At 51.3% G+C, this 25495-nt stretch overlaps 1 protein-coding gene across 2 annotated transcripts in view; it reads left to right on the plus strand.

The window, feature by feature from the left end:
• CCDC88C (coiled-coil and HOOK domain protein 88C) overlaps positions 1-25495 on the plus strand; it is a 129060-nt gene that overhangs the window by 2219 nt on the left and 101346 nt on the right. For both annotated transcript variants that reach the window (XM_077780868.1, XM_077780869.1), the window contains exon 3: positions 5940-6048. In XM_077780868.1, coding sequence (XP_077636994.1) covers positions 5940-6048 — 109 coding nt within the window. The remainder of the gene's footprint in view (positions 1-5939; positions 6049-25495) is intronic.

Raw genomic sequence — 25495 nt, forward strand, 5'->3', positions numbered from 1 at the left:
GTTTTTACACCCAGGCCAAGGGGAGAACAAAAGCCCTAGGACTGTTTCTCTTTCTTCCCTGACCTTTGGAATTCCTGAAGCGTTTACCACTTGCTTGTAAATCAGGAGAGCCTGCTGGACCATTCCTTTGAGAAATGCCAGCTCATCACTCGTTCACACTTGGCCCGTGGCTAAATTCAGTTTGAAGGGCTTCTCCGCTTCCCTTGACAGTTTTAACATGGTCTCTCTGTGATATGCCAAGGTAATCATTCTAGAAGCAGGAGCTGATAAGTCCGAGGCTCTTAAGGACTCAAGCCGTGTTTCTGGTGCCTTCTGGCCAGGGTCAGGAAGAGAGGAAAGGATACCGGCAAGCTGTTTGGGTGGCTTTCCGGACGAGGAAATCAAGGAGTGAGTGGCTCCAGCAGCATACAGTTTACTGATTGGATGATCAGAATAACCTTCTTCCAGGTGATAGAAATCAGAACATTGTTCGCACCTGGAGGTGGGTGGGGGTCGTCTGGAAGGGAGACACAGGTGAGCTTTGGGGGATGGTAATACTGTTCTGTATATTGGATGAAAGACTTCAAGCTATGACTTATGATGTATGCCTATGACTTATGATATATGCATTTCACTTTATGTAATTATCTCAATTTTTTTTTTTAAAAAAAGCGTTCCAGCCCTAATGTTGACAGCCTAGGTAGCCAGCCAGGGTTTGAACGCTAGGTCGGCTTATACTCGCCAAGTAAGGCTGGGCCCACCGCTCAACACTTTAGTTTGCTCAGCTGTAAAATGGGAAGTAAAGTGCCTCCTTTAAGTGATGATCGTGAGCATTAGAAAGGGGATGATGTGTTGGCGATTAGCACGGTGCTTGCCACTTAACAGGTATTAGTGTCAATTATATATGTGCCATCTTAATCCAGAACGGATTTGAGGCACCCCGTAGGAGTTTCTCCAGTCTGCCTTTCTCTCATGTTATTAGTCTCCCAGATTACTGCATAATTCTTAGCCTTGGTCCTTTCTCAGTGAGCGCGAGGGCACAGCTGGGCTCTGGGACCCGTGTCCATGCCCCGTATCTGACACCGCCCGTACGCCTCTGTGTTCACTTGTGCCAAGTGGAGAAATGTCAGGCTAACTAGCAGGTAAGTGATAAGGCTGTTCTGTCTTATCTCCTATGCTCGTAGCTCCAACTGCGTGCTATTTGCTTATTTTGATAAATTCTCCCCAAGTCGGTAAGACCTGGGAGAATCGTAGAGAGCCGTGCGCTTAAGTAGGTTGCCGGAGCTCAGATAAGAGGCATGTTACCTAACACTTCAGAGCCATATGGACGCCGGCAGGGGTCACGTGGCTGCACCTAGGCATTGTCTCTGGCAACTGAAGAAGGCTGCCGTAGTAGTCTCTTGGCCCTGGCCTGGCGGTGACATCAGTGCCTGGAAGCGGGAAAGCCCTGTGGGCTCAGCTTTCAGGGGGGGCCCAGGTCCAGGAGAATTCTTGACTGAAAAGCATTGAGTGGCTTGGAGCAAGTTGCATGGGGCACCCTGCTGAATGGTTCCTCTGTAAATGCTGCCTTTCTGGGCGATCTCCTGGTGCCCAGGGGAAAACAAGATTTCTGATTCACTTTGGACACGTTTCTCACTGTATCGTAGCAGAAGTATTTAGGCACTTGTCTGCCTAATGCTCTCTGGATCCAAGTTCACAGTCCCCTCTCTGCCACTTACTAGTTCTGCCACCTTGGGCAAATTACTTAAACTCTCTAAGCCTCGACTTCCCGATCTGTAATAAGGGGATGGGGTTTTATAAACTTGGGAGGACTGAATAGGACTGTGTATAGAAAATGCCCAGGAAGTGTCTATCATTGTTGGAAGTGAGGCCTGGGGCCGAGTTGGTGTGTGCGCCCGCGTGCCTGAGCGCATCTGTACTTCTGAGAGCAGACCCCTTCTGATTTGAGGCGATGGCTGTTGAGTGCGGTTGGGAACTTGGGATTGGGGCCTGAGAGTTGTGCTCTCACAAGGCTTGTGGCGAGTCCAGCACTGTTTGCTTTATTCAGACTCCCTTCTTTACCTCTGGTGCTCCCTGCAAAATTCAGGATCTTTTTCAGGGGTTGGAAACCTCCCCAGGCCAATGGGAGAGTTTCCTAAGTTTCTAAAAGGTTTTTGAAGGATAATTTTTCCCCCTAGTGTGCTGGAAGAGGAGTTCTGTTCCCATTCTGCATGTGTGAAAGCTGAGGGTAAAAGGGCAGGTACTTGTTAGTTGAATGGGTTTGTGTTGGCAGGGAAGTATTAGAGCAAATAATTTTTATTTGTGAACTTACATGATTTCCTTTTTTGGCTACAGAGTATGACACTCTTCATGGGGGCTTTGAGTCCTTAAATATTACACCAAGGGTCGCCTGCCTGGACAGTTCAGTCAGTTACGCGTCTGACTTTTGACTTCACCTCAGGTCATGATCTCACGGTTCGTGGGTTTAAGCCCCTGGTCAGGCTATGTGCAGACAGCTCAGAGCCTGGAGCCTACTTCGGACTCTGTGTCTCCCTTTCTCTCTGCCCCTCCCCAACTTGTGCTCTGTCTTTCAAAAATGAATAAATGTTTAAAAAATTTTAAAAAACAGGTGAGCAAGAAAACTTACCTATAATTTTTTAATTTATTTTTTACAAATAGTTTATTGTCAAATTGGTTTCCATATAACACCCAGTGCTCATCCCCACAAGTGCCCTCCTCCATGCTAAACTTACCTATAATTTTACCATGTAGAGGTAGTGATACTAATCTTGTGTCTTCTGGTTGATGGCTGTAGTACGTGGGTATATGTTCCTCAGTGTATTTTAATACAAACGGGCTCATGCTGGNTATTTTTATTTATTTCTAGGAGAGAGAGAGAGAGACAGCATGAGCAGGGGAGGGTCAGAGAGAGAGGGAGTCACAGACTCTGAAACAGGCTCCAGGCTCTGAGCTGGCAGCACAGAGCCCGACGCGGAGCTTGAACCCACGAACCGCGAGATCATGACCTAAGCAAAAGTCGGACGCTTAACCAACTAAGCCACCCAGGCGCCCCGTTGCTGTTGTTTTTTTAACTTTTTTTTTTCCTGTGCTATATTGTGGACATTTGCTCTGTGTCAACATATCATTTCTTGATTCAGGTTTAAATTTTGGAAGTCTTTGGAATATAATCAAAAGTTGGGGGCTGGCTTTCACAAAGGAGGAGGGGCAGGGTTGCTATAAACCTAAATCATAACTCTTTAAAATTCTAGGGCAAGTTGATTTCCTTTTTTCTAGTTAGAAGTTTTTATGAGAAGGAAGCCCTGGGGGCCCGACACTTTGGACTTGGGACTCTGCAAGTTGGGACACACTACCAGGTGTCGCGCCCCCAGTGCCTCTCTCCTGCCCTCTGACATCTTGATATGGGGCCGTTGGGCTTTCGCATTCTAGGGCTGTTGTGGAAGGAAGATCCTTGTTATGAATGATGGCTTTGGGGGACATGCAGTTGTGCAGTGGTTATACGATGTCCTCTTCCTGAGATCTAGGACCAAGTACGGTCCAGGTGTGCAGGTGCAGACCTGGCCTTCGCAGAATGACAGCCTAGGCCTGGATGGATCCTATAGTCCTTTTGCAGGTGAGCACCCTGGGGCCCGGAGAGCCTTGGCGAGTCCTGCATCCCCGACTGGAATCCGTGCCTCCTGACCTATTTCCTGCAGCACGGAAAGGTGGAGGTTACTCAGTGCTGGGAGAGTGAGGATGAGCATTACTTAACCCTGGTTGACTTTTGTTTCCAGTTGTTTCTTCATAACCTCTCTACCCTGAGAGCCTCAGTTAAAGGATGAGAGGACTAATGATTGCGCTAATGAGTCTAATTACTCCTAGGGTTAGCATCCAGGCGCTTTTGGAGTGTTGTTTCCTTTAGCTGAACTGGGAGAACAAAAGCCGAGATGGTCAGAGGCTTCCCTGCTGTTTTCTGAGGGACGCCCAGGCTGCCCCCCCAACCCCGTGTGTGTGCTGTGCCTTTGCCCCCTCAGTGAACGAGGGGTGTCCCACCGCACGTGCCGAGGCCGCTGACTCAGAGCTGGGACCACAGTAGCTAATCAGAAAAAGCCCTGCGTGTTCTCGAAGTTCAGTTTTAAGAAGTACTTTAGTCACATTATTGTTTAGTCACAAATTGTTTCCCCTCTCTTGAGCTCCGTAAGGAGAAGAGAAGTGTGCCTTTGAGATAAATTATTTGTAATGTTAGGTGTACTTCTGTAGCTAACGGTGCTTTTGCGATTTAAGTTCTGAATGCCGCCTCTATTCCTTAAATTAATTTCCACTGAACTGTTAACCTTTGTTTTCTCACTAATGAATGGCTCCAAGAGAAACCTAACGTGCAAATGGCTTGGCCAGACTCCATCACTGTGTGGGGACAATAAGACATGTTGTCACATGATGGTTGAAAAGAGAGTCCCTGGATGCCCCTAAGGTACCCCTGTGATGATTTTAGGGGATGCAGGATGTTTGAACAAGATCCGTGGTTCACTGACAACACATAACACGCAAAGGGGTTTGTGTACACACGATACAGGGTAGGGGCTCGTGGCGTACATGTCAAATGTGTCACGGCTGAATTCCAAACAGTCCTACTACTTAAAAAAAGATTGTACTTCCAGTGACATTTAAGAAGATTTCTATTTGTAGATTTTTTTTTTTGTCAGTTTTCTGTTGATTTTTGGCTTTGGGATGAGTCGTGTGACACAGAGGTTGATTTCCTTAACCCCCCCATTTCTGTGCTCACGTCTCCTGTGGGGCGATTCCCGAGGAAGAGGCTGACTCTGCCTTCTTTCACGCCACCCCCGGGAGGTTCGGCACCCTCTTCATGAGGCCAGGATGACAGATGAAGCCCTGAAAACAGCCCTCATTTCAACTGGCCCTCCATGTGGAGGATGGGACAGGCATCTGGGGGGATGGGGGGGCTTGGTTATGAAAAGCATCATGTGGTACCTGGGAAGGCAGAAGCTAAATTTCTTCTCCTGACTTTGTTCTCTTCACGTAGGAAACATTTTTGAAAAATGTCCTGGATGTAGATGAGTGGAATGATAAATCACTTGATTCAGATTTCTAGTTTTATCGCAGCTGGACTTGACTTTTGCCTGAGATTGGAAAATAAATGACACTTTAGGGGTTTCCCACGTGAATTATTTATATTTCTGCTCTTAGCCTTTCTTGCTAAGGGTGCCTTGTAAGCCATGTCCTGTCACAGACTCGGGTTTTTCAGGGTAGAGTTGTGTCCCTGAAATGTAAATCACAGGCAGCACAGGCCTAGACCAATCTGGTTGACGGGGTGGGGGAGAGGGGATCGAACTTTAATGATTTTGATTTATTGTCAAAAAGTATCTTTTTTTCCCTTTTCCTTCTTGGTATTTCATATATTTTGGTCTGTTTGGCTTTTAACATTTATGTTTTTAAGTCTATTTTGAGAGAGGCAGAGACAGCATGAGTGGGGGAGGGGTAGAGAGGGAGAGACTGGGAATCCCAAGCAGGCTCCCCACTGTCAACACAGAGCCGGAAGCCAGGCTGGAACTCATGAAACTGAGCTCATGACCGGAGCCAAAACTGAGAGTTGGACACGTAACCGACTGAGCCACCCAGGTGCCCCTTAACTGGGATGGGTCATTGGTTTTTATACAGTATAACTTTTTGGGTCTGCACTGGCATTTGGTGGTGGATTATGGGTGCTCCTAGCAGTAGGGATGGAAATAGCATTGCCTCCGGGCCTGTGGTGGGCTAGGTGCTATGGGATGGGGGAACAGGGAGGTGATGGGCCTCCTCCCCACCCCTGCCAAGGTCCTGGGCTTGGTAGTAGCGGAATAAGGATTTGACGTGATCCACGCTGTCACAGCTGCGTACTAACTGAGGCTGGAGCACTGGCTCTCACCTGGGAATGGGGTGCATGGCAGATGCTGGGATATAAGGTTTCCATTCTCTTCCTCCTCTAGAGACCCCAGGCCGACAAATCAGCGCATCAACAAGCACGTTAACAACGACGTGAACCTCCGCATTCAGAACTTGACCATCTTGGTGAGAAACATTAAGACCTACTACCAGGTAAGGGCTGGGAACTCCGTCCCCCTGGGGTTCTGCTCTGCAGCCGGCAGTATCGTCACTCAGACGGTTTCCCCACAGGAAGCCGAGAGGAAATGGTGCTCATGGTGAGGCATCGACTTGCTAACGCTTGGTGTGTTTTCACCATGCTTGCTCTGCATTTTTTAGGGGGTGTCGTGAGACAGGTCAGATGTTGGATCGCTTTGTCCAGTGAATGTCCTTTGAGCTCTGTGCTCAGCATCGTGTGTGGTGGGGGTTCCCAGGGACGGCCCTCCATTCACAGCCGCAGCCTCGAGCATGCAGCTGAACAGGGACCGGCCCCAGGAGGGGACCCCTGATGTGATGTCGCCCACAGCTCAGTGAGCGTTTGTTCAGGGGCAGCTGCAAGGGTTGAGGTAGGTAGGGGACCACAGAAGGGTTATACTTGAGCCCCCAGCTTGCAGACAGGGGTTCATGGTGTGGAGTGTCCGCTTGTCAGGGTCTCCTGTGTCTCACCGGCAGATAGGTGATGGGTTGGGCAAGGGGGCCTGATGGGGAAAGGCTTTTAGAATCCCCATCCCAGCCTTGGGAAGGTCAGGTGACTGTCTTTGACATTGATTGTAAATGGATTTTTTAAAAAAAATTTTTAATGTCTATTTTTGAGAGAAAGGCGGGGAGACAGTGTGAGCAGGGGAGGAGCAGAGAGAGTGGGAGACAGAATCTGAAGCAGGCTCCAGGTTCTGAGCTGTCAGCACAGAGCCTGACGTGGAGCTGGAACTCCCAGACCGCGAGATCATGACCTGAGCTGAAGTCAGACGCTCAACCGACTAAGCCACCCGAGCGCCTGGATCGTAAATGGATTTGAATTGTGTATCTCAGATCCCAGGTTTTCAGACTTCTTAGCAATGTAACTTCTTCCCCCCTGTGCATTTTCCCCAAAGCCCCAAGTGAAGCTCTAGTGACTCTGGTTGACTTGAGGGACCCTAGTGTTCTCTACTCAGCTCCCTCCTCTCTCTCTGGGGATCTTGGTGGGTTCCCAGGACCCCAGGGAACACCGTCTGAGAACCACTGCTCAAGAACAGATCTTTTCCAGAATTCATGCCAGGGCTTCACTGATTGCTTGGGCAGATTCTGCCTCTGGGACCTATTCCTAGCATCCGCCTCCTGGGCTGTAACTCCATCTCGGTGCTGGGGTTTAGGGGCATCGTCAGAGTGGTGAGGTTCCTGCAGATGTGAGGTGGTCGAAGGCTCCCTCTCTGCCCTGTATCATGCAGTGGTTGCTGGCTCTGAGGAGAGCTGAGGCCTCCCGCCGGGCTGTGGTGGCTGCAGGGGCCCTTGTTCTGACCCAGTACGAATTTGGAGATGGACAGGAAAGGGAGGGAATGGCCTGTGTCTGGTGTTTTCTGGTGTGGTTGTTTCCACCCTCTTCTCCTCAAGGTCGGGGTGTGTGAGAGGAGGCTTCGGTGCTAGGATGCTACCCCAATTCCCAGTGTGGCCAGTTCCGCAAGCCACCTGAGCTCGTTCCATGCACCGTTGGTGGCCCAGCACCGTGGACTCTGAGCAGCCTCTGGGAGACGTAGGTCCAACCACCCCCTTAGTCCCAGGTCGATGCCAGTTGTGCTGAGGAGGGGGCCCGAGCCAGCTGGGTCTGTGGGGGGAAGTGGGTTTGTTTCCTCACCTGAGGGGTGCCACACTCAGGGCCTGGCCTGCTGCAGGCAGGCGGGAAATACTCTGCTCGTGTTTCCCTGGGGGGCAGCCACAGGCAGGGGAAGCTGGGTAAAGGTGATTGGCCTGCCGGTGAACTTGAGCCTGGGCATGGAGGGGGCTGTTCAGCATGTACTCAGGGTTTGATCCCTGTCTGCAGGCACTGTTCACAGTGAGCGGGTGCCTTCGATGGTGGTGTGCTAAGTGCCAGGAGAAGTGGATGGTGGAGACAGTTCGAGACACCAGACCTTTAAGCCCTGCTGCAGGGGTGGGGAGGGGGAAGGCTTCTTGGAGGAGGGGCGCCTGAGTGGACTCTTGGTAGGTAACTGAGTTTCCACGTTTGGAGCATCATGGGAAGGAGGAAAGAGGAAAGGATGTTGAGGCAGAGAAAGACCTGGAGGCATGAGACAGGTTTTTCCTCGATCTGTCAGGGGCCACACTTTCCGCAGCTGCTCAAATGCAGGTCTGCTCCACTCAGTGTCAGATGAATCCGAACAGGGGAGGGTGTGAACGTAAGAGATCCCGAAATTCTGAACCGGCTTGTGAGGCTGGCCGGGGCCAGCTGCTCTGTCCATAAGTTGCCAGGTGTGTCCCGGGCCCCAGGTGTGGCTGGGAGGTGGTGACCTCTCCCAGGTGGCCCCGATGACGTGGAGGTCAGGTGGAGGTGATGGCCATGCAGGTGATGGCTGTCCTCGGCTCCTGCTAGCGCAGGAGGTCACGCGCTGATGGTGAGCAGTGGCTCCCGACAGTCTGGCCAGAGGGAGCTTGACGCCCATTTGAGCCGGTGTCTGTTTGGAGGCGGGTTGCTGCTCTGTGTCAAGTTCCAGAAGATGAGAAACGGGGAGGAAAGTTTCTAGTTCTAATGCACAGCTAGTCCGTTCTCAGGGCCCAGGAAGTCTCACAGGTGGAAGGGAGGACCCAGTACCCTTGTTCTGCTTCTGCACTGGTAACTCTCTGAGGGCACAGGAGCAAATATTTGCTGAAGGCACTTGCTCAAGGCCTCAGAGCCATTCTGGGCCCCTAGTCCTGCTTACGTGGAGAAAGCTAGCAGGCCGCTTGCTTTCTGGGCTGACACCGGTTAGTTGTGGGCAGTTGTGTGTATTTTTTCCTTCTGATTTATTGTAAAACTAAGCTCTGGTCCTATAAGTAATATGTGCTCTTTATAAACAAGTTGGAAAATAAACAAGTAGCGAGAAAAGAACCACCCACAATCCTACCACCTAAACAATCCCTATTAACGTTTTTACGGTTTCCTTCCACTGTTTGCATGAATGGTTTTTGTTTTACACCGCTGTGGTCATGCCGTATACACAATTGCATATCCTGCCTTTTTTCCTTCCACCTGACATTCGAGTGTAAACATAATTGGTTATTATTATTAAAGGTCACTCAAGAAAAGCTTCCAAGAGAAGTACAGCCCGAGTCCCTTTGTGAAAGCCATCCTGAGGGCTCAGGACGAAGCAAGAGAAGTGTCGTTCCTTACTGTTACAAGGGCGTCCTGGAAGGGCGAGAGGTTGCCCCCGAGGGAGTGGGACCCCTGCTCAGCTGTGGCTTTTCGGTAGACTTGAGACCTTGAGCCTTGCCTGTGGCTTTTCTGAGACACTGAGGTCACAGAAGCCAGCCTTGGGTCTTGTCCGCCAAGCAGTGGTTCTGCCCACTGGCTGTCCCCTTCTTTTCAGAGGCACTGTGGGACAGGGACAGTTAGAAAGGATGGGGACCTCACTTGAATAGAGTGGGCTTCCGTCACAAGGAACCTCGAGTTTTGGCTCTGAAAACCTTTGGAGACAGTGATCCTTGACCTTCTGCTGGGGCAGAAGATAGACGGTAGGTAAAAACCAGCATGGCCAGGCTTGGTCTGACCATTGGTGTGTCGGCCATGTCTCCGGCTGCCTCCTGACCCGCTGTTTGGACTTCGGTGCCGTGGGGGCCTAGAATCTGCATTTTCACAAGTTCTCCAGCTGCTAGTCTTGCCATCCTTCCAGCAGGATTGGGACTCTCTGGGCTTTCCCAAAGTGTGGTTCCCAGGCCACTGGCACCGTCATTGCCTGGGAACGTGTTGGAAGTACTGACGTCAGGCCCCTCTGTAGACCTCCCCAGGCTGGCAGTCTTTTNTGGAATCTGAAACAGGCTCCAGGCTCTGAGCTGCCAGCACAGAACCCAATGCGGAGCTCGAACCCCCAAACCACGAGATCATGACCTGAGCCCAAGTCGGACACTTAACTGACTGAGCCACCCAGATGCCCCCGGCAGTCCGTCTTAACAGGCCCTCCAGGTGATTCTGATGCACACTCTCATGGGAACCAAAGGTTTCTAGTGATGTCCAGAGGAGGCCCTTTCAGCCAGGTGACTCCTGTCCATCTGCCCCAGGACAGTGAGGCAGAGGAGAGGGCGCCTGGTTTGCTCGCTGACTCTCACCTAAGAACAGGCTGGTGGTCCGAGGTGGAGGTAGCAGCTCCAGGATGAGTCTCCGCGGACAGGATGCGTGCTGAGGCTCGGAGGGAAGGCAAGCTTGGACCAGAACCGTCTGGGGCCCCCAGCCACCCGGCTGGCCAGCCCTGAGCCCGGGACCGCGTGATGCTTGTTTCACTGCTCAACAGCCAGCCCCTTGTGCATCTGAGTCTCTTAAAAGTTAAAGTTTGGATTTCTAGAACGGTTCTTTTTTATATTCAGATTCTTGAGTATTGATGTTAAATGCGTGTTCATTTGACAGTGGGGCCAGTCGGAAAGTACGGCTAGTGAACACAGAAGTCCCTGGTGCAGCAGTGGCCGGTGTGTGTGTGTTCTTTGGAGTTTGTGCACGAGTGTCCCACTGCCGTTACCTGCCCTGGACGCTGCACCCTTGTGCCGCCTCCCGACAGCCAGGGCCTACTTGCCATGTCAAGTTTCTGAGGCTTTTTTGGCTTTATGCTGGCGGGAAGCACTTCAGAGGCCTGGATAAATTCAGCGTGTGGATCTTTTTGCCGGGTACACACATCTCTGTCCTGAAATCGAGACCCTCAGGCGGGTGTACGGACCCACCTGCAGAACTTACCCTGAAATGAGAAATTTGCGCAGTTTCTTTGAGCTCCTCCCTGTACTGATCATGTGCCGGAACAGTCTGCTTTCCCTCTCTGGGCCGCCTGAGCCCTCCTGTGTCAAGAAGAGGATGGGCCCTCGTGGGCCCCAGATTCCACAGTCACGCGATGGCCAGAGACATGACAGGTCCCCTCAAGGAAGCTTTGTTTTACGAGTTCCTTGAACTTGGCTCTTCTCAGCTCTGGTCTCTCGCCAAGATCAGAAGGCCACAACCAACCCAGAATGTTGTTCTTTATCTCAGAAGAAAAGCAGAATAAAGAACCTGGCATTGCCTTATCTTCTGTAGTCTTTTTCCTTTATTGCTTTGAAAAAGTGAAGTAGTGCAGATGGTTATAAAGAACTCTGTGTCTCTGTTAAAAATAAATATGAACATGTGAGTATTGTGCATATCTGCTTTAGGCTCCCTCCCCTTAACTTTCTCTGATTCTCAGAAGTCATGTTTGTGTGTGTGTGTCTGTATATGTTGTTTTGTGTGGTACCTTTAGGTAAAAGTTCTGTATACTGCCCATACCTTTTACTCACTCAGCCTCTTTTGGGTATCTGATTTCTGTAGTGGTTGCATTTGATAAGCACAGGCTGACTGGCTAAAATTAGAATTATCTCTAGAAGTGTGTGCCCTCGGTTGGAGAAATGAAAGACTTTTATCAAAAGTAAGAATAGAAGGAAATGTACATTTGATATCGTTGGTGGGAACATAGTAAACTGCATGGGTCCGCCTCATTCATGTGGTCTGTAGCGCTTAGTTCAAGCGAAGCTGCCTTAGGTGGGTGTGACCTGCTTTGATGGGTAGGGACAGTGCTGAGGGGAGCTTACAGTCCACACAGGCTGTTTCTACGGTACCATAGTACCCCTGGAGTTTGCTTTGTGAATAGTAATACATTGTATCAAATTTGCAGGGGAGCACTTCTCCACTTCTGATTTTATAGAGGGGGTGCTGTGAGCTTTCACAGGAGGAGGAGGAGGGATACTCTTGATTTTGTAGCTTATATTTACGTTTTGCAGAAGTTAAAAGTAACATTTTTTATTAGAAAGATTTCTGATCGCAGATGGAAAAAATAAGGAAAAGTTCACCCATGATCATGCCACTTAGAGCTGCCGTGGTTAGTGTTTTGGTATTTATGCCTTCCATCGCTGCTTCTGTGTGTACGTGGGTTTCAAAGTGTGGATTATATCATCTGTGCTATTCATAACCTTTCTTTTTTTTAAAATTTTTTTAATGTTTATTTCTGAGAGACAGAGACAGCGTGAGCAGGGGAGGGTCAGAGAGAGAGGGAGTCACAGAATCTGAAACAGGCTCCAGGTTTTGAGCTGGCTGTCAGCACAGAGCCTGACTCAGGGCTTGAACCCACGAACCATGAGATCGTGACCTGAGCTGAAGTCGGATGCCACTCAGGTGCCCCTCGTAACCTTTCTTTTCACTTAACTGTGTGGTGAGCATTTTCCCATGGCATTGAACATTCTTTTGTTCTATGAATTTTAGTGTCTACGTGGCACTTGATCGTGGGGCTCCCCCATTATCGCTGATCCGGAGTTATTTCTGTCTCAGAATTATAAACAATACAACCATGAGCATACTTGGTACTTAAACCTTTCAACAAATGTTTTCATTTTCTTGGGATAAATTCCTGTTACGGAATTCCTGGGTCAGAGGGCATGAATACTTGGAGGACTTCGGTTGCTCCCTGCCAGAATTGCCTTGTTTCCCTCGCCGGGTTGCCCGGTTGCGCCCTTCACGCGTGGTGTTAAAGATGTGCAGTGTTGCATATTGCTGTTGAAGGGGTGATGATTTCTGTGTCGCGGCCGTGTGGACGAAGGTCTGAGGTTTTTACTGTACACCTGGGCACGCTTCCTGGTGCTGGAGTCTTGCTGGATGCTGGCTTGACTCTAGCAGCACAGCCTTCCGGCGATTGTGGTGTGCTGGGTGACAGAATGTGGTGGTGAGGCTGGGCGGTCCGGCCCCGGGACTGGGAGGCCTTCATTAGAGAGGCCCCTGCCTCCTGTCCCCATATCAGCAGTAGGAGTTCTTTTTCTGTTACTGGGCTTAACCCACGAGCTTTTCTGCTTCCCTGTGACTATTCGTGGTCAGTTTAAAGTTCATGAGGGAACCTTCCAGGCCACGTTGGGAAGTGAGCCTGAGAGGGGCGGTGGTCTGCATGGACCCCTCCTTTCCTCTTTCTTCCATCTCACTTCCTGTCCCTCATTGTCTCTAGTGCAGTGATGACATGTGGGATGAGGAAGCTCTGGGGGCCTCGAGGGGAGGGTGTCACTTGGCAGGGGTTGCCTGGTTCCTTTCTCTTTCTTGTCGTTAAGTCCATTCTCCAGGCCTGAGATGCCCTCCTCGGGTGGGGCTGGGGTGGGAGGGGCCACAGGGCACAGGAGGGAGTTCCCCAGCCCGGGAGAGGGTGAAGCTCTTGGGGAGCTTTCTGTCCCCATGACACATGGGGTGACACTTGTCCTGAGTCTTGGAGGGTTGACAAGGAGCCAGACTGGGTGAAAATGGGGTGTGTGGTGGGGGGGTGTCCGGAAGAGGAAAAGCACTTGCAAAGCTGTGGAGACATTAAGCAGCCTGAGCACTGAATAACTTCAAGGTGCTAGAGGTTGGGTGTCTTTGGGGGTGGTGGTGGGGGGGGCCCTGGAAAGATGAGGCAGTTCCAGGGGGCGGATGTCATGCTAACGAATTCGAACTTCATCCTAAAGGACTTGGGAGTCTTTGGAGAAGTTTTAAAAGGGAAGGTTTAAAAAAAGGCAATGCTGGCACCGATATGAAGAACAGATTGGTGTCAAAAGGGAACAGGGAGTCAGGGCAGATCATGGGGCCCTGGACCAAAGCAAGGGTGAGGGGGACGAATTCTGAGAGGCTCCATGGGGTGTTGCCCACGTGGGGCCTGCTTGGTGCCCCATCTGGAGCGAGCTTCTGGGAGGGGTGTAAAATGCTTTCCCAGGCCCAGGCGCACTGAGAGCCGCAGCACCTGGCCCCCACTCCCTCTAGGGCCCTGGGCTTCAGGGCCTGCCCGATGGGGTGGCCGTGGCTCTGAGTCAGCTGGAGGGGGGCTGCAGTAGGACCGTAGTTTTCAGGGCTGCTAGAATTCCCTTTTTCTACAATAAATAGAAGGCATTTGCTCCTGACCTATGACCCTTCCTGTCCTGCTAACCAGGGTGGGGCAGACAGGGCCAAAGACCCTGGGTCATGTGCCTCGTAGGCCCATATCTACCCAGAGGCAAGTTTTGTTTGTGCAAAATGGGAGACCAAGCGCCAGTGGAACTTGATTTGTTTTTTCTCCTTTTTGTTTTAGAAGAAATGCTATCAAGGCATATTAAATAGCAAGCAGGAACTTGGAGGCTTAGCTTTTTGTCCCCGTCAGAAGGCTGGGAAGAAGATAACCGTGCCTCCTCGGAGCCAGGCCCTGGCATTGTGGGGAAGAAATTGCTGTTCCCCATTTTACAGATTAGTGAGGCTCAGCAAGTAGGATACGGAAACCGCCCCAGAGAGCTGTAGGTTTTCTTGGTCGTCGGCTACTTGGTGAGATGCCTTTCTAAAAATGAAGCCTTCTGGGGCGCCTGGGTGGCTCAGCTGGTTAAGCGTCCGACTTCAGCTCAGGTCATGTTCTCACGGTCCTTGAGTTCAAGCCCCACATCAGGCTCTGTGCTGTCAGTTCAGAGCCTGGCCTACTTTGGATTCTGTGTCTCCTCCTTTCTGCCCCTCCCCCACTTATGCTCTGTCTCTGTCTCTCAAAAAATGCATAAACGTTAAAAAAATTTTTTTAAGAACAAATAAAAATGAAGCCTTCTGTAGTCCACTGTGTAGGGAGGTAGCTTGCTGTAGGTAGAGCATCTGTTTTATAAAGGTCAGCATGGCCACCAGGATCTGCACTGACACCCGGGAGAGGTGGATCTTTTTTTTTTTAATGTTTTATTTCTAGGAGAGAGAGAGAGACAGCGTGAGCAGGGGAGGGTCAGAGAGAGAGGGAGTCACAGACTGAAACAGGCTCCAGGCTCTGAGCTGGCAGTCAGCACAGAGCCCGACGCGGGGCTCGAACCCACGAACCGCGAGATCATGACCTAAGCGAAAGTCGGAGGCTCAACCGACTAAGCCACCCAGGCGCCCCAAGAGGTGGATCCTGAGCTCGGAAGCTTCATGTGGTGAGCCAGGCTGGGAGCGTGGCTTCCTGAGGCTTTCCCGTGTTGTGAAAACGAGTTTCACACCAGCCTGGAGCCCCAGAGGAAGGGACTGGATTGCTTCAGGCACCTTGTGAGGCCAGCACTTCCGGGGGCTGGGCGCTGGGTGGGATGGAGGGAACAGCTGGCCTCAGACTGCACCCTGCACCCCCCAGAGCAGCAGGAAGCAGAGAATCAGGGTTAATTGCAGAGGGTGGGGAGGGGTGAAAGGTGGGCCTGCTGTAATTAGTGGAGCTGGAACTTGGCCAGGCCATGGAGGCTGAAGGCGAGCAAGGGAGGGGGAGAGAGAGAGACAGACACGCGCACACACACATGCACACAAAGACAGCGGAGGCGGGGGAAATGTGTGTAGACACCATCCTTTCTGGTCTGTGTGGGTTCCCCTCCTGGCCTTGAGTCCAGACCTTGAATTGTCGGGGCTTTGCCTCCTGTCCCTGGGCTGCCTCACTCCTTCCCTCCCAGGTGCTGAGGGTGCCGCCCAGGGCCCCTCGGGCTGCCAGCTGGCTTGGGGCCCGAAAGTTCCGGTGTGGGATAGGCCCGAGGGACCCAGCAAACCTTTGCTTCTGCAAATCCGAACTTTGTTCTGGCTCCTCTCCTTCATCTGAATGGCACTTCTTTCCTGAATCCTGTTTCTGATACGTGTTCTTTCGCCATGAATGTCCTTCTCCACCTTTCGCTCAACTTTTCTCACAGTCAGTGGCCGTTCGTTTAAGAAGGGTCATTTTGTGAGCCCTTCTCCGAAGGTCTGGGCATAGAACAGAGCCAGTGGTGGAAGGTGGGGGGGGGGTCACCCCACCATCAGGCAGGTGGTCTGAGTTTTTGTTTTTGTTTTTTTGGAAGAAATTACACTTTTTTTTTTTTTTTCCTACAAATAGTTTATTGTCAAGTTGGTTTCCATTGAATTTGTGCTTCTGGCAGAATATTGGCTGAACCACCGCCGGAAACTCTCAGATGCCGAGGGTGGGCCGTGCTCCTTGTAGGTGCGGCGCGCGGCGTCCTTTTCAGCTAGTCGTGCTCACGCACTCAGCGTGCGGCCGGGACTGTTGAGGACCCGGCACTGCTGGGTGAACGAAGGTGGTAGAAACCACTTGGTTCATAGTACACTAGTCCCCAGAGAGGTGGGAAGCCGTAAGAGGTGCCGATGCCTTTTGTGACGAAAAGGAGGGAAGTGGCTTTCTCCAGTTCTGAGGGAAAAAAAAAAAAGAAGCGTCTCTCCCTTACCTTGGGTTTTGGTGTTTGATGCCAAGATCAGCATGTGGGATGTTACAACTACTTTGTCAGAAGGAGGCTCCGAAGAACTTGCCCGGGCAGGCTTCGCCCCTCTGTAAAGCCGCCCGCGTGGCTCACGTCCAGGGCTAAAAACAGTTTTTGTTACTCAGCCTTTCTTTTTGGAAAGGCAGAGTTTTTCTCCTACTTGGCCGTAGTGCTTGGGGCCTTCCGATTTCAGTCATTTTTCTGGTATTGAGGAGGAAGACTTGAGGAGGATGAGGAAGGGCTCGTCTTAAGTTGGTGGGTTCGGCAAGGACGAGGGACGTGCTGAGGAGGCCCCCAGTTCTGAGTGCGCTGGCGGTGTGTTGAGGGAAGGTGGAGGCTCCGGAAGGGCTGGGCCTTCTACACCCTGCAAGCTTTCCAGTGGTTTGGGATTTGGGTTTCTCAACGGGTTGACAGGTGAGGGAGGGAGGGAGGTGTTCCAAGTATAGGGCCACGCTCTGGCCCTGTGCCCACCCTATACCCTATGCCGATGGGGCACAGTGCAGGTGGGGACGGGGGACGAGCCTCCCATTCCTTCTGTCCACCTAGAAAAGGAGGCAGAACTGAAAAAGAACAAGCCCTTCGCTCAGCGTCTCAGAACCGCAGGTCAGGGAGCACCGAGGACGACTGAGTAACCAGAAAAGTCTCCTACTTGCGTGGGGAGAGCAAGGGGTTTTTATGAGAAAGAAGGAAAAGGGAGTAATTCCATGAAGCAGAGCAGGGAAAAGGAGAGAGAGCCTGCTCACGTGGGGCTGACTGGTTGAGCTGTTTCTGATTACTTATCTCGTTGATTATGTTATTGATGCCACCGGACACGACCATCCCTGCGTATGAATTAATTTCACCGTCCTTGTATGACACAACTGACAGTTGCCCTGTTGAAATTTTATGAGCAACTGCTAGTAAAACAGTCGCCACTTCGGGCCCCATTCAAGAGTTCGTATCAGTTGGAAATGAAAATGGAGCTTGAAAGCGGGCGTCCAGACACATTCTACGGTGGCACCCTTCCGTTGGCTGGGAGGGGGTGGCACTTTAGCCACTGGCCCGTGGAGTGGATGAGCAAGCTCAGTGTGGCGAAGGCCAGGAAGGCGAAGCCAGAGGGGGGAGAATGAGATGGAAGCTGGGGGGCAGGGGCAGAAGTAAGGGCAGACTCCGCGGCTTTGTCAGGTTGGGTCATTTTATTTTTCAAGGGTCTAGAAACTTGTGTGTCCCTGTGCCTGCTGATGTGACTGAGGGTGGATCCTCGAACCTCCCCTATAAAGTGTGGGTAATACCATATTGCAGGTTGTCGTGAGGCTCGGGTGAGATAGTGCCGCGTGTCTAGAGTCCGTGAGCACTCATGGCAGTAGCTCCTCTTCCAGGACGACCTGGCGTTTGGTCTGCGTTTCATCCTGCAGATGAAAGAGCCAAACACAGACAGCAAGAAAAGGAACCATAAGCTTCTGTCTGCAGAGGCGGGAGGCAGAGGTGTGGGATCCTTTGAGCTCACCATGCAAATTGGTGACCTTGGGCAGCTTTGTCTCAGAGAGTGTTTCTTTTCTTTTTTTTTTATTTAATTTTTTTTTAGTGTTTATTTTTGAGAAAGAAACAGGAGAGGGGCAGAGAAAGAGGGAGACCCAGAACCTGAAGCAGGCTCCAGGCTCTTGAACTGTCAGCACAGAGCTCGATGCAGGGCTCGACCTCACAAACTGTGAGATCATGACCTGAGCCAAAGTCAGACACTTAAGTGACTGAGCCACCCAGGTGCTCCTCGGAGAGTGTTTCTTATCTGAAGATGAGGCTATTGATAGCGCCTGCCTCAAAGACTGTGAGGAGAGTTGAATGAAGGCCTTGCTCTGGTCCCGTGTGGGCTGTGAGTATAAGATGCCCACCACGGAGCAGAAGGTGTTGTGGGCAGATCCGCCCCTCTGGGTGTGCTTCATTGATTTATTAGTAAGTGGCTTTGGAAGGGTCCTTCCAAGAGATACACTGTGATTGGTTTGGATTAGTCCAAGGAGCATGCACACATGTGCTTGACTTGCCCTACACATTTTCCCCTGAGCTTTTTAAAAAGTTTACTGTGTGCCCATGGTGCACTGTCTCAGGCCTTTTATTTTACACATATTGTCTCGGAATTTTATCTGCCACCAGCAGTGAAACACCTTAAAAGTAGGCACTGCATCTTTGTGTCTCACCCCATCAGCGTGGAAACCCACGTGTCCGCATGTGTTAGAGACAAGATACAAAACAACAGAACCCGTGACTCTGGAGTAAGGAATTAAGAAGGCAAGTCCTGGCATTCAGGAAACCCATTATTGTACTGGGCCTGGACCCGGGGTCCTATCTCTAGGCTAAAATACTTCTACAGAGTTCCCCGACCTGTTGCTGCTTTCTAGACTAATTAGAAGACAGAGCCTTGGTGTGTGTGTGTGTGTGTGTGTGTGTATGTAGCGTTTGTTTATTTTCGAGAGAGAGAGAGAGAGAGAGAGAGAGCGCGCGAGAGAGCGCGAGCGCGCAAGCAGAGGAGGGGCAGAGGGAGAGGGAGACACAGAATCCGAAGCAGGCTCCAGGATCTGAGCTGTCAGCACAGAACCCGACAAGGGGCTCAAACTCACCAGCCGAACCGTGAGATCATGACCTGAGCCAAAATCAGACGAGCTTAACTGCTTAAAAGATTGAGTCACCCAGATGCCCCAGGGCCTTGCTTTTTTCGTTCTGTGTGTCCCTTGACTGCCTGACACATATCTGGGACTGGGGACCTGACTTTTTAGGAGGTCACTGGGGGCAGACCAGATTGGAGATGGCGGTGGGGTGGGGTGGAGTGGCTGGAGCCTTTGAATCCCACTCTTGGAGGGGTCCCCTGCTGCTTTCACACCAACCTGCAGGCTTTCATGTGGTGTTTGCTTTGTTGATGGAGATGCCATATGTCAGGTACTAGGGAGGCCCAGGCCCTGGGGGGTGGAAATTACATTGATTGTTTTCAACTTTGTCTAGCCTGCTTGGCTCCCCTGAGCTTTGTAATGTTTAGGCTTAATGGCTTTAAAACTTTAAAAATGAATGCCTCCTTTCCAAGCCACAGCAGCCAAACAGGCTTTTCTTCCTGCTCTTGTAACCAGTCAGAACAGTTTACTTTCCTTTAAAATGTGGAATTGTGGCTGCTTAAAGTATCAGAAACTCGGGGGCGGGGTGCGTGCCTGGGTGGCTTGGTCGGTTAGACATCTGACTTCGGCTCAGGTCATGATCTCACAGCTCTTGAGTTTGAGCCCCGTGTTGGGCTCTGTGCTGACAGCTCAGAGCCTGGACCTGCTTTGGATTCCATGTCACCCTCTCTCTCTGCGCCTCCTCCTCTCATGCCTTGTCTTCCTCTGTCAATAATAAGTAAACATTAAAGAAATTTTGCAAAAAAATCAGAAATTCTGCAGCAGTTTGGCACTTGGTATGCTAAGTTGGTCTTCTAGCCATGCCCTCCTTTTTACAGTGAGAATTCGTGATCTTGGAATTTTATAGCCTAGAGCTTGCAAAATTGGATTTTTCAGATGGAAAGGGACTAAGTTGCAGCTATAGGTGTCTCAAGGTTGAGATGCCAGGAGAAAGAAGAGTGGGTGGTTTCTGGGAACTCCAGACTCTTCTTTAGCTAGCTAGGGCAGTTAATCCAAAACGGCTTGCTCACACTTGCCAAGGAAAGCAGATGGGGACTGAAGTGTAGGTCACCTGGGAGGAAGAGGTGCTTAGTCTGACCTGCTTCTCTTTCCATCATCTGTCATTATCCTGGTTTCTTCCTTTGAGAGGTATACTCTCAGGCTGCCTTCGCCTTGTCTGCCCCTAGCCCATATCCCGGTGTGGGGGGGTGGGGGTGGAGGGGCTCTGGACAGTGTCCTTCCTGGACAGTGTCCTCTCCATTGCTCTTTAGACAGTAGACAGCAGGGTCTTTCCTCCCCTGGGGCAAGCGACCTGACCCCTCTAAGCCATTTCCTCCTTTGTCCTAGTGGGATCATTGAACTCGACTCCCTGGGTTAGAGTGCGTGCACCCCTGCGTGGCAGCTGCTGTGGGGCTGGAGACTGGTGCGGATGGACTGTGCCTGTTAACCAGGCTGTAGTACTTACTGTTTTTGCCCTACCCCTGCCCTCTCCCCTCCTGTGTCTTGTCTCGGTACTTCCTCCTGTCAGAACGCCTTACCTTGTTCCTCCTCTGTGAACCTGGGTTTAATTATCTACCTGAGCCCTGCCATTTCAGCTCCCACCTGCTTTCTCTGGGTCCTGCACCTGTTTGCAGCTTTTTTCTCAGGTCAGGGACTGGGGGCAATAAATGCCCGCTGATGGGCCGCTCTGCCACTTGGTGTGACCCCAAAAACAGTGTCTGAAAGAAGCCGTGCACCTGGCCTACCAGTGCCTCCTGGCCTGAGGGTCCAGGGCCAGCCTGAGAACTGCCACAGGCAGCTTTAGGTGACAAACTAGACTTCACTGTCCCTGCTGTAGTGCATTGCTTGCATTGAAACTCTGGGTCTTTATCCATCTGGGGTTCAAAAGGTGGGCAAAGCCACTTTGGTGAGCCCTTTAACAGCCTTTTTAAAACAAAGTAATTGGAATTGTCACCAGTGAAACTTTTTTTTTCCCTTTGAAAGTATCTTCCTCTAGTTCTGAACGACTGAGGTTCCTTCCCTGCTCTGGGAAGTCAAGGTTAGGCCATGGGAGTTCCGTGGCCATAATCATCCCTGTCTTCTGAAGGGTCCACTTGGGTTGGGTTCTTTTGGGAGTGGGGGGGGGGGCACATGGTGGGAAGGGGTGATCTGGTGCCCAAGTTCACAGATCATTTAAATTCCCAGGTGTGTGCGAGCTCCCAGGTATAGTCTCTGGAAGGGAGAGCTTGAACCGCTGGGGAAGATCAAGTTAGCAGGAACAGGGCCAAGTGGTCCCGATGGTTGCTGCTCCCCGGAGAGTCCCCATAGGGCCAGGAGCAACCAGGGGAACTGGGAAATAAATTCATAATGTGACTTCGAAATGTGAGTGTATGTTCCGATTTGGATGGAAGAGTTTAGAAAGTGTAAGAGGTAACTACCAAAGGGGGAAAAAACCCCAAAACCTGGTATACTCGGGAAAATTGAACTTTTCGTCTTTGAGGAGGCTGCCTGATTTTAGATCCCCACCCCTGTTCATAGCAGCATTATTCACAACAGCTAAGGTTAGAAGTAACCTGAGTGTCCATCTGTGGGTGGACGGGTGACAAAATGCGGTGTGTGTATACGTACAATGGAATATTAGCCTTAAAAGGGAAGGAAATCCTGATACCTGCTACAACATGGATGAACCTTGAGGACATCATACTAGACGAAATAAGCCAGTCACCAAAAGACAAATACTGCATGAGTCCACTTACATCAGGGACCTGGAGCAGTCGGATTCACAGACCTAGAAAGCAGGATGGTGGTTGCCAGGGAGTGGAGGGAATGGGGAGTTACCTCGTCTGATGGGATAGAGGAAGACTTTGCAAGATGAAGAGTATTGTGGAGGTTGGTGCAACAGTGTGAACATAGTAACGGTACTGAGGCGTACATTTAAAATTGGTTAAGATGGCAGATGTTCATGTGTACTTTACTTGGGTTTAGGTTGTGTGTTCTACCATAGTTTTACCCAAAAAAAGGACTGAACCCATACCCTTTCCTTCAGTCTCCAGAGACTGGAGAGAGGAGAGCCCCTGGGAGAATCACTGGGTTTTTTGGATTTTTTGTTTTGTTTTGAGCTCTGGGAATCCCCATAGTAAAGTGAGACCAGCTGTTGGCTTTTTGCATATGGTTCCTGGAAGGTGGCTTCAGTGACGCTTTTAAAAGGATGCTGCAAGGGTAGCTGTGGGCTTTACCGCTCAGGGTCTGGCAGTGAGGAACCAGCCAGTTAGTAAACAAAGAGGCTGAACTGGTGTGTGCTCCATGGAAACCTCACAGCTCCCTGGGTTTCTGCAGTGAGGGGCTCTGTGTAGCGTTGATACCTGTGAGATGCCAGCCTGCATTATTTCTGCATTTAACACACAGCTCATGGCATGCTTTGCTGAGTTAGAAGGTTCTCCACCCTCTCTAGTATGGTAATGAGGTGGAAATGCTCAAAGCATAAATGAAGAGGATGATAGAAGGCTTTTGTGGAACATATGGCTGGCTCTGTGCCAGATGCTAGTTTCAGATTCTCTGGAAGAATGAGGAAGATTCTGGAAGAAGAGGGCATCTAATAAGAATGTACGTGATGTTAACCATGAAGGGCTCGAAACCCCAGCCCCAACTTAAAAGTGGCATGTGTCTGCCCCACTTAGGTGGCTAAATGACCATGGGGAGCTGCTTGAACAGGGTCAGTCAGCCTTTTTTTTTATTTTCGTTTCTTTTTTCCCTTCACCTTTTTTTTCTTGTTTGTTGTAAAGGAAGAACCTTGTCACCTGCTGTCAGCGTAGGGATTTTTCCACATCGAAGCAATTAATCTGAAGTCCTGGCAGCCAGGATACTCCTGTTGATGATGGATAGTCCTAGGATATGAGGACTTTTTAGAAGTTCCCGCTTAAATCAAACCAGGATTAAATTGTCAGACACAGAAGCATCTCTTTCCCCTTGAAGTCTTCTGGGTCCAGGTCAGTGACTTTAGCTTTGAATTGGAATCCCATCTGTCCAGAAGAGAAGTTGGGCGGTGGGGGGGCGGGGAGCGAGGTAACATCACACTATTCCCATTTTGGCATCGGGACTTGGAGGGAGAGTGGATGGGGCCATTTTTCTTTTCCCCTTACCTACCCCTACCCCTATGTGACCTGTAAAGGCACCACTTGGCTGTTAGCTGCTGAGGCCTTAATAGGAACTAATCTGACCCTCTTCCAGGTGGAGGACAGGAATGCCTCCTGCGCCCCTCAGTTTTTCTTGGATCTGCTGCTGGTCTGGGGTCCAGACTAACATCCTGCTCTGGGCTAGTGGGCACTTGCTGGAGGGGAGGGGTCCTTTCCCATCTGGAAATGAGCCTTCTCTGCACCCCCACGAAGGAGACTTCGGCCTGCTCTACAGAACATGGTACCTGGATACTTGCTCTTCTGTCTTCTGTTGCTACCACGTAAAGGATGGTCATCCAAATAAGACTTCACATTAAAAGAGGGAAGGCAGTTTGTCTCCCCACCTTCCTGCCATCTCAGCGCATTAAAGTGGTTCATAGTTCACCGTCCTTCCTAGCCTGAGGCTCTTTGCTGAGAAGGGAATCTCTGGCTTTGGTGGGGACAGCTGGGGGTTATTAATACCCGAGGAACTCCTTCACACAGGCCCCAGGGGGGAGGAGTTTGCATCTCTCTCCCCGGGCACGCTTCAGAGGCACAGCCGGCTGTGAGAACAGGCCTCAGTCTTTATTTGGTTGAAACGTCATGTGTTGGAGTGTTCCGATCCTTTTTTAGTCATTTTCTGTGCTTCCCAAGTGGCTGACAGCTTGCCATGTGTATTTCTTGTTTACAGATCAGTTTGAGAGCTTAGTGTGAGCATCCAAGTGCTGTTGTGAGCGGCACACACACTCGCAGTGTGCTCTTGCCGTAGCTTGCGTCACGCAGGACCGGCTCAAGGCCTCAGCCTGGATCTAGAGTCCCCGTGGCGGACTGCGCGAGACGCCGTCGCCTGGGGTGTTGCTGGGGCAGGTGCGTGCCACCTAGTTCCTGCCTGGACCTCAGAGTGCAGGAAGCCCAAGGGTTAGAGGTGGCATCAGTGCTCTGGAAAGCTGGGCTGAAGCAGCCAGGAGCTCCCCTCATTCTGCATGAGCAAGAGGGTTAGGGTGGGGGACTGGGGCTGTAGGACGGGGGGCTCACCATGCAGTGAGTTAGCGCTGGAACCCAGCTCCCATGTGACCTGACACATCTGGTCATACGGTTATTGGGGCTCACTTACCACCCCGATCCTCTCGCGCGCTTGGCCCGAGGCACAGCCGGGACACGCCTGGGGCCTGATACATGTTCGTCTGTGGTGTTCAGGCTCAGGAGACCGTGACAGGGGCGTTTCAGAACGAGCCCTGCTGGGGTGTGGTCGGTGGAGTGTTAAAGCTGGGAGGGAAATGGGGAGAGACCCATTGTGCTGGGGCTCGCCCTGGAATACCTGAAGCTCCTAAAATGCCTCTCCTGCCCCTGCAAAGTGAGAGATTCACCCCTGCAAAGTGAGAGATTTGGCTTTTCACTGGCTTGGGGGGAGAGGGGGGTCCTTGAGTGTCAGTGTTGCTTCAAAGCTTTCTTAGATGCTTGTAATCAGATGATTGTCATGTGCAGCCGGCCTGAGAACCCCTAATCCTGTTCAGCCCACTCCGCGTTTAGCAAATGGGAAACAAACACAGGGCCATTGAATGGTTTGCTTTTGTCCCTTCTGCGATTTGGAGGCAGCTGGCCGCTGAGTCCAGGTCTTGGCTCCCGTCTCCCAGATTGCTGTGTGTCCCCTCCTCTCCTTGTTTCCCCGTCAGGCACCTTTGTGGGGCTGTGGAAAGTTGCCGGAGTGGCCGTGGTGTGCCTGGGTACGTGGTGTAGACAGATGGACCTGAGACCACCTGAGTGTGCCTCCCAGTGCCTTTCTCCAGCCTGACAAGACCGGGCAGGGTGGCTCCGGCCTCTCAGCTTGCACCTGGCTTTGGAACTTTGGGGAAACCAGAAAGCGAGCTCTGTGCTGTGTGTGCGGCAGCTGTGAGTGCTGTTCTGGAGTGGTTTTGTCCAGAGTGTGATTCCTGCAGTGTGTGCTGCTCAGGAGGCTTGGCCTGAGCGGGTTTCTGGGAGAGGACACAGTGAACCCGTAAACCTCACCTGGGCCACTTGGCCAAGCCTCCCAGGTCTCCACTGGCTCCTCCAATCATCTCCTCCCTGTTCTCCCCAGCGCGGCTCTCAGGAAAGCACAGAGCTCTTAAAACAGGAGACCGTGCACAGCCGCCGGAGGCTTCCCTTCTCAGCACAGGCCCTTTGAACCCAGACTGGCTTGTCTTGGAGCCCCGACCTGCTGTTGGTAGAGACCTTGGAGGCGGTTCTTAGGCAAGCGCATTGTTTCTGTTTTGGTGGCCACATGGTGTGATTATCTCGCTTTGAGCTTTAACCATCCAAAGGGGTTATTCCAGAGGGTCAGATGCTCTATTCCCATCTTGCTCCTTCTCTGCTGCAGGGCTTTTTGCAGAAAATCCTGGGTGCTCATTGCCCCCCAGTCACTACTCAGCTCCAGGCTGGCTACCTCTCAGAAGACCCTTCCTCTGCTGAGTGCCTACTGTGTGTCCACCGCTCTCCATGGTACCCCGGGTTCTGCAGATGCAGGAGCCGAGGGGCCGA

This window comes from Crocuta crocuta, unplaced genomic scaffold, assembly GCF_008692635.1.
Source record: "Crocuta crocuta isolate KB4526 unplaced genomic scaffold, BGI_CrCroc_1.0 scaffold299, whole genome shotgun sequence".
NCBI lineage: Eukaryota > Metazoa > Chordata > Mammalia > Carnivora > Hyaenidae > Crocuta > Crocuta crocuta.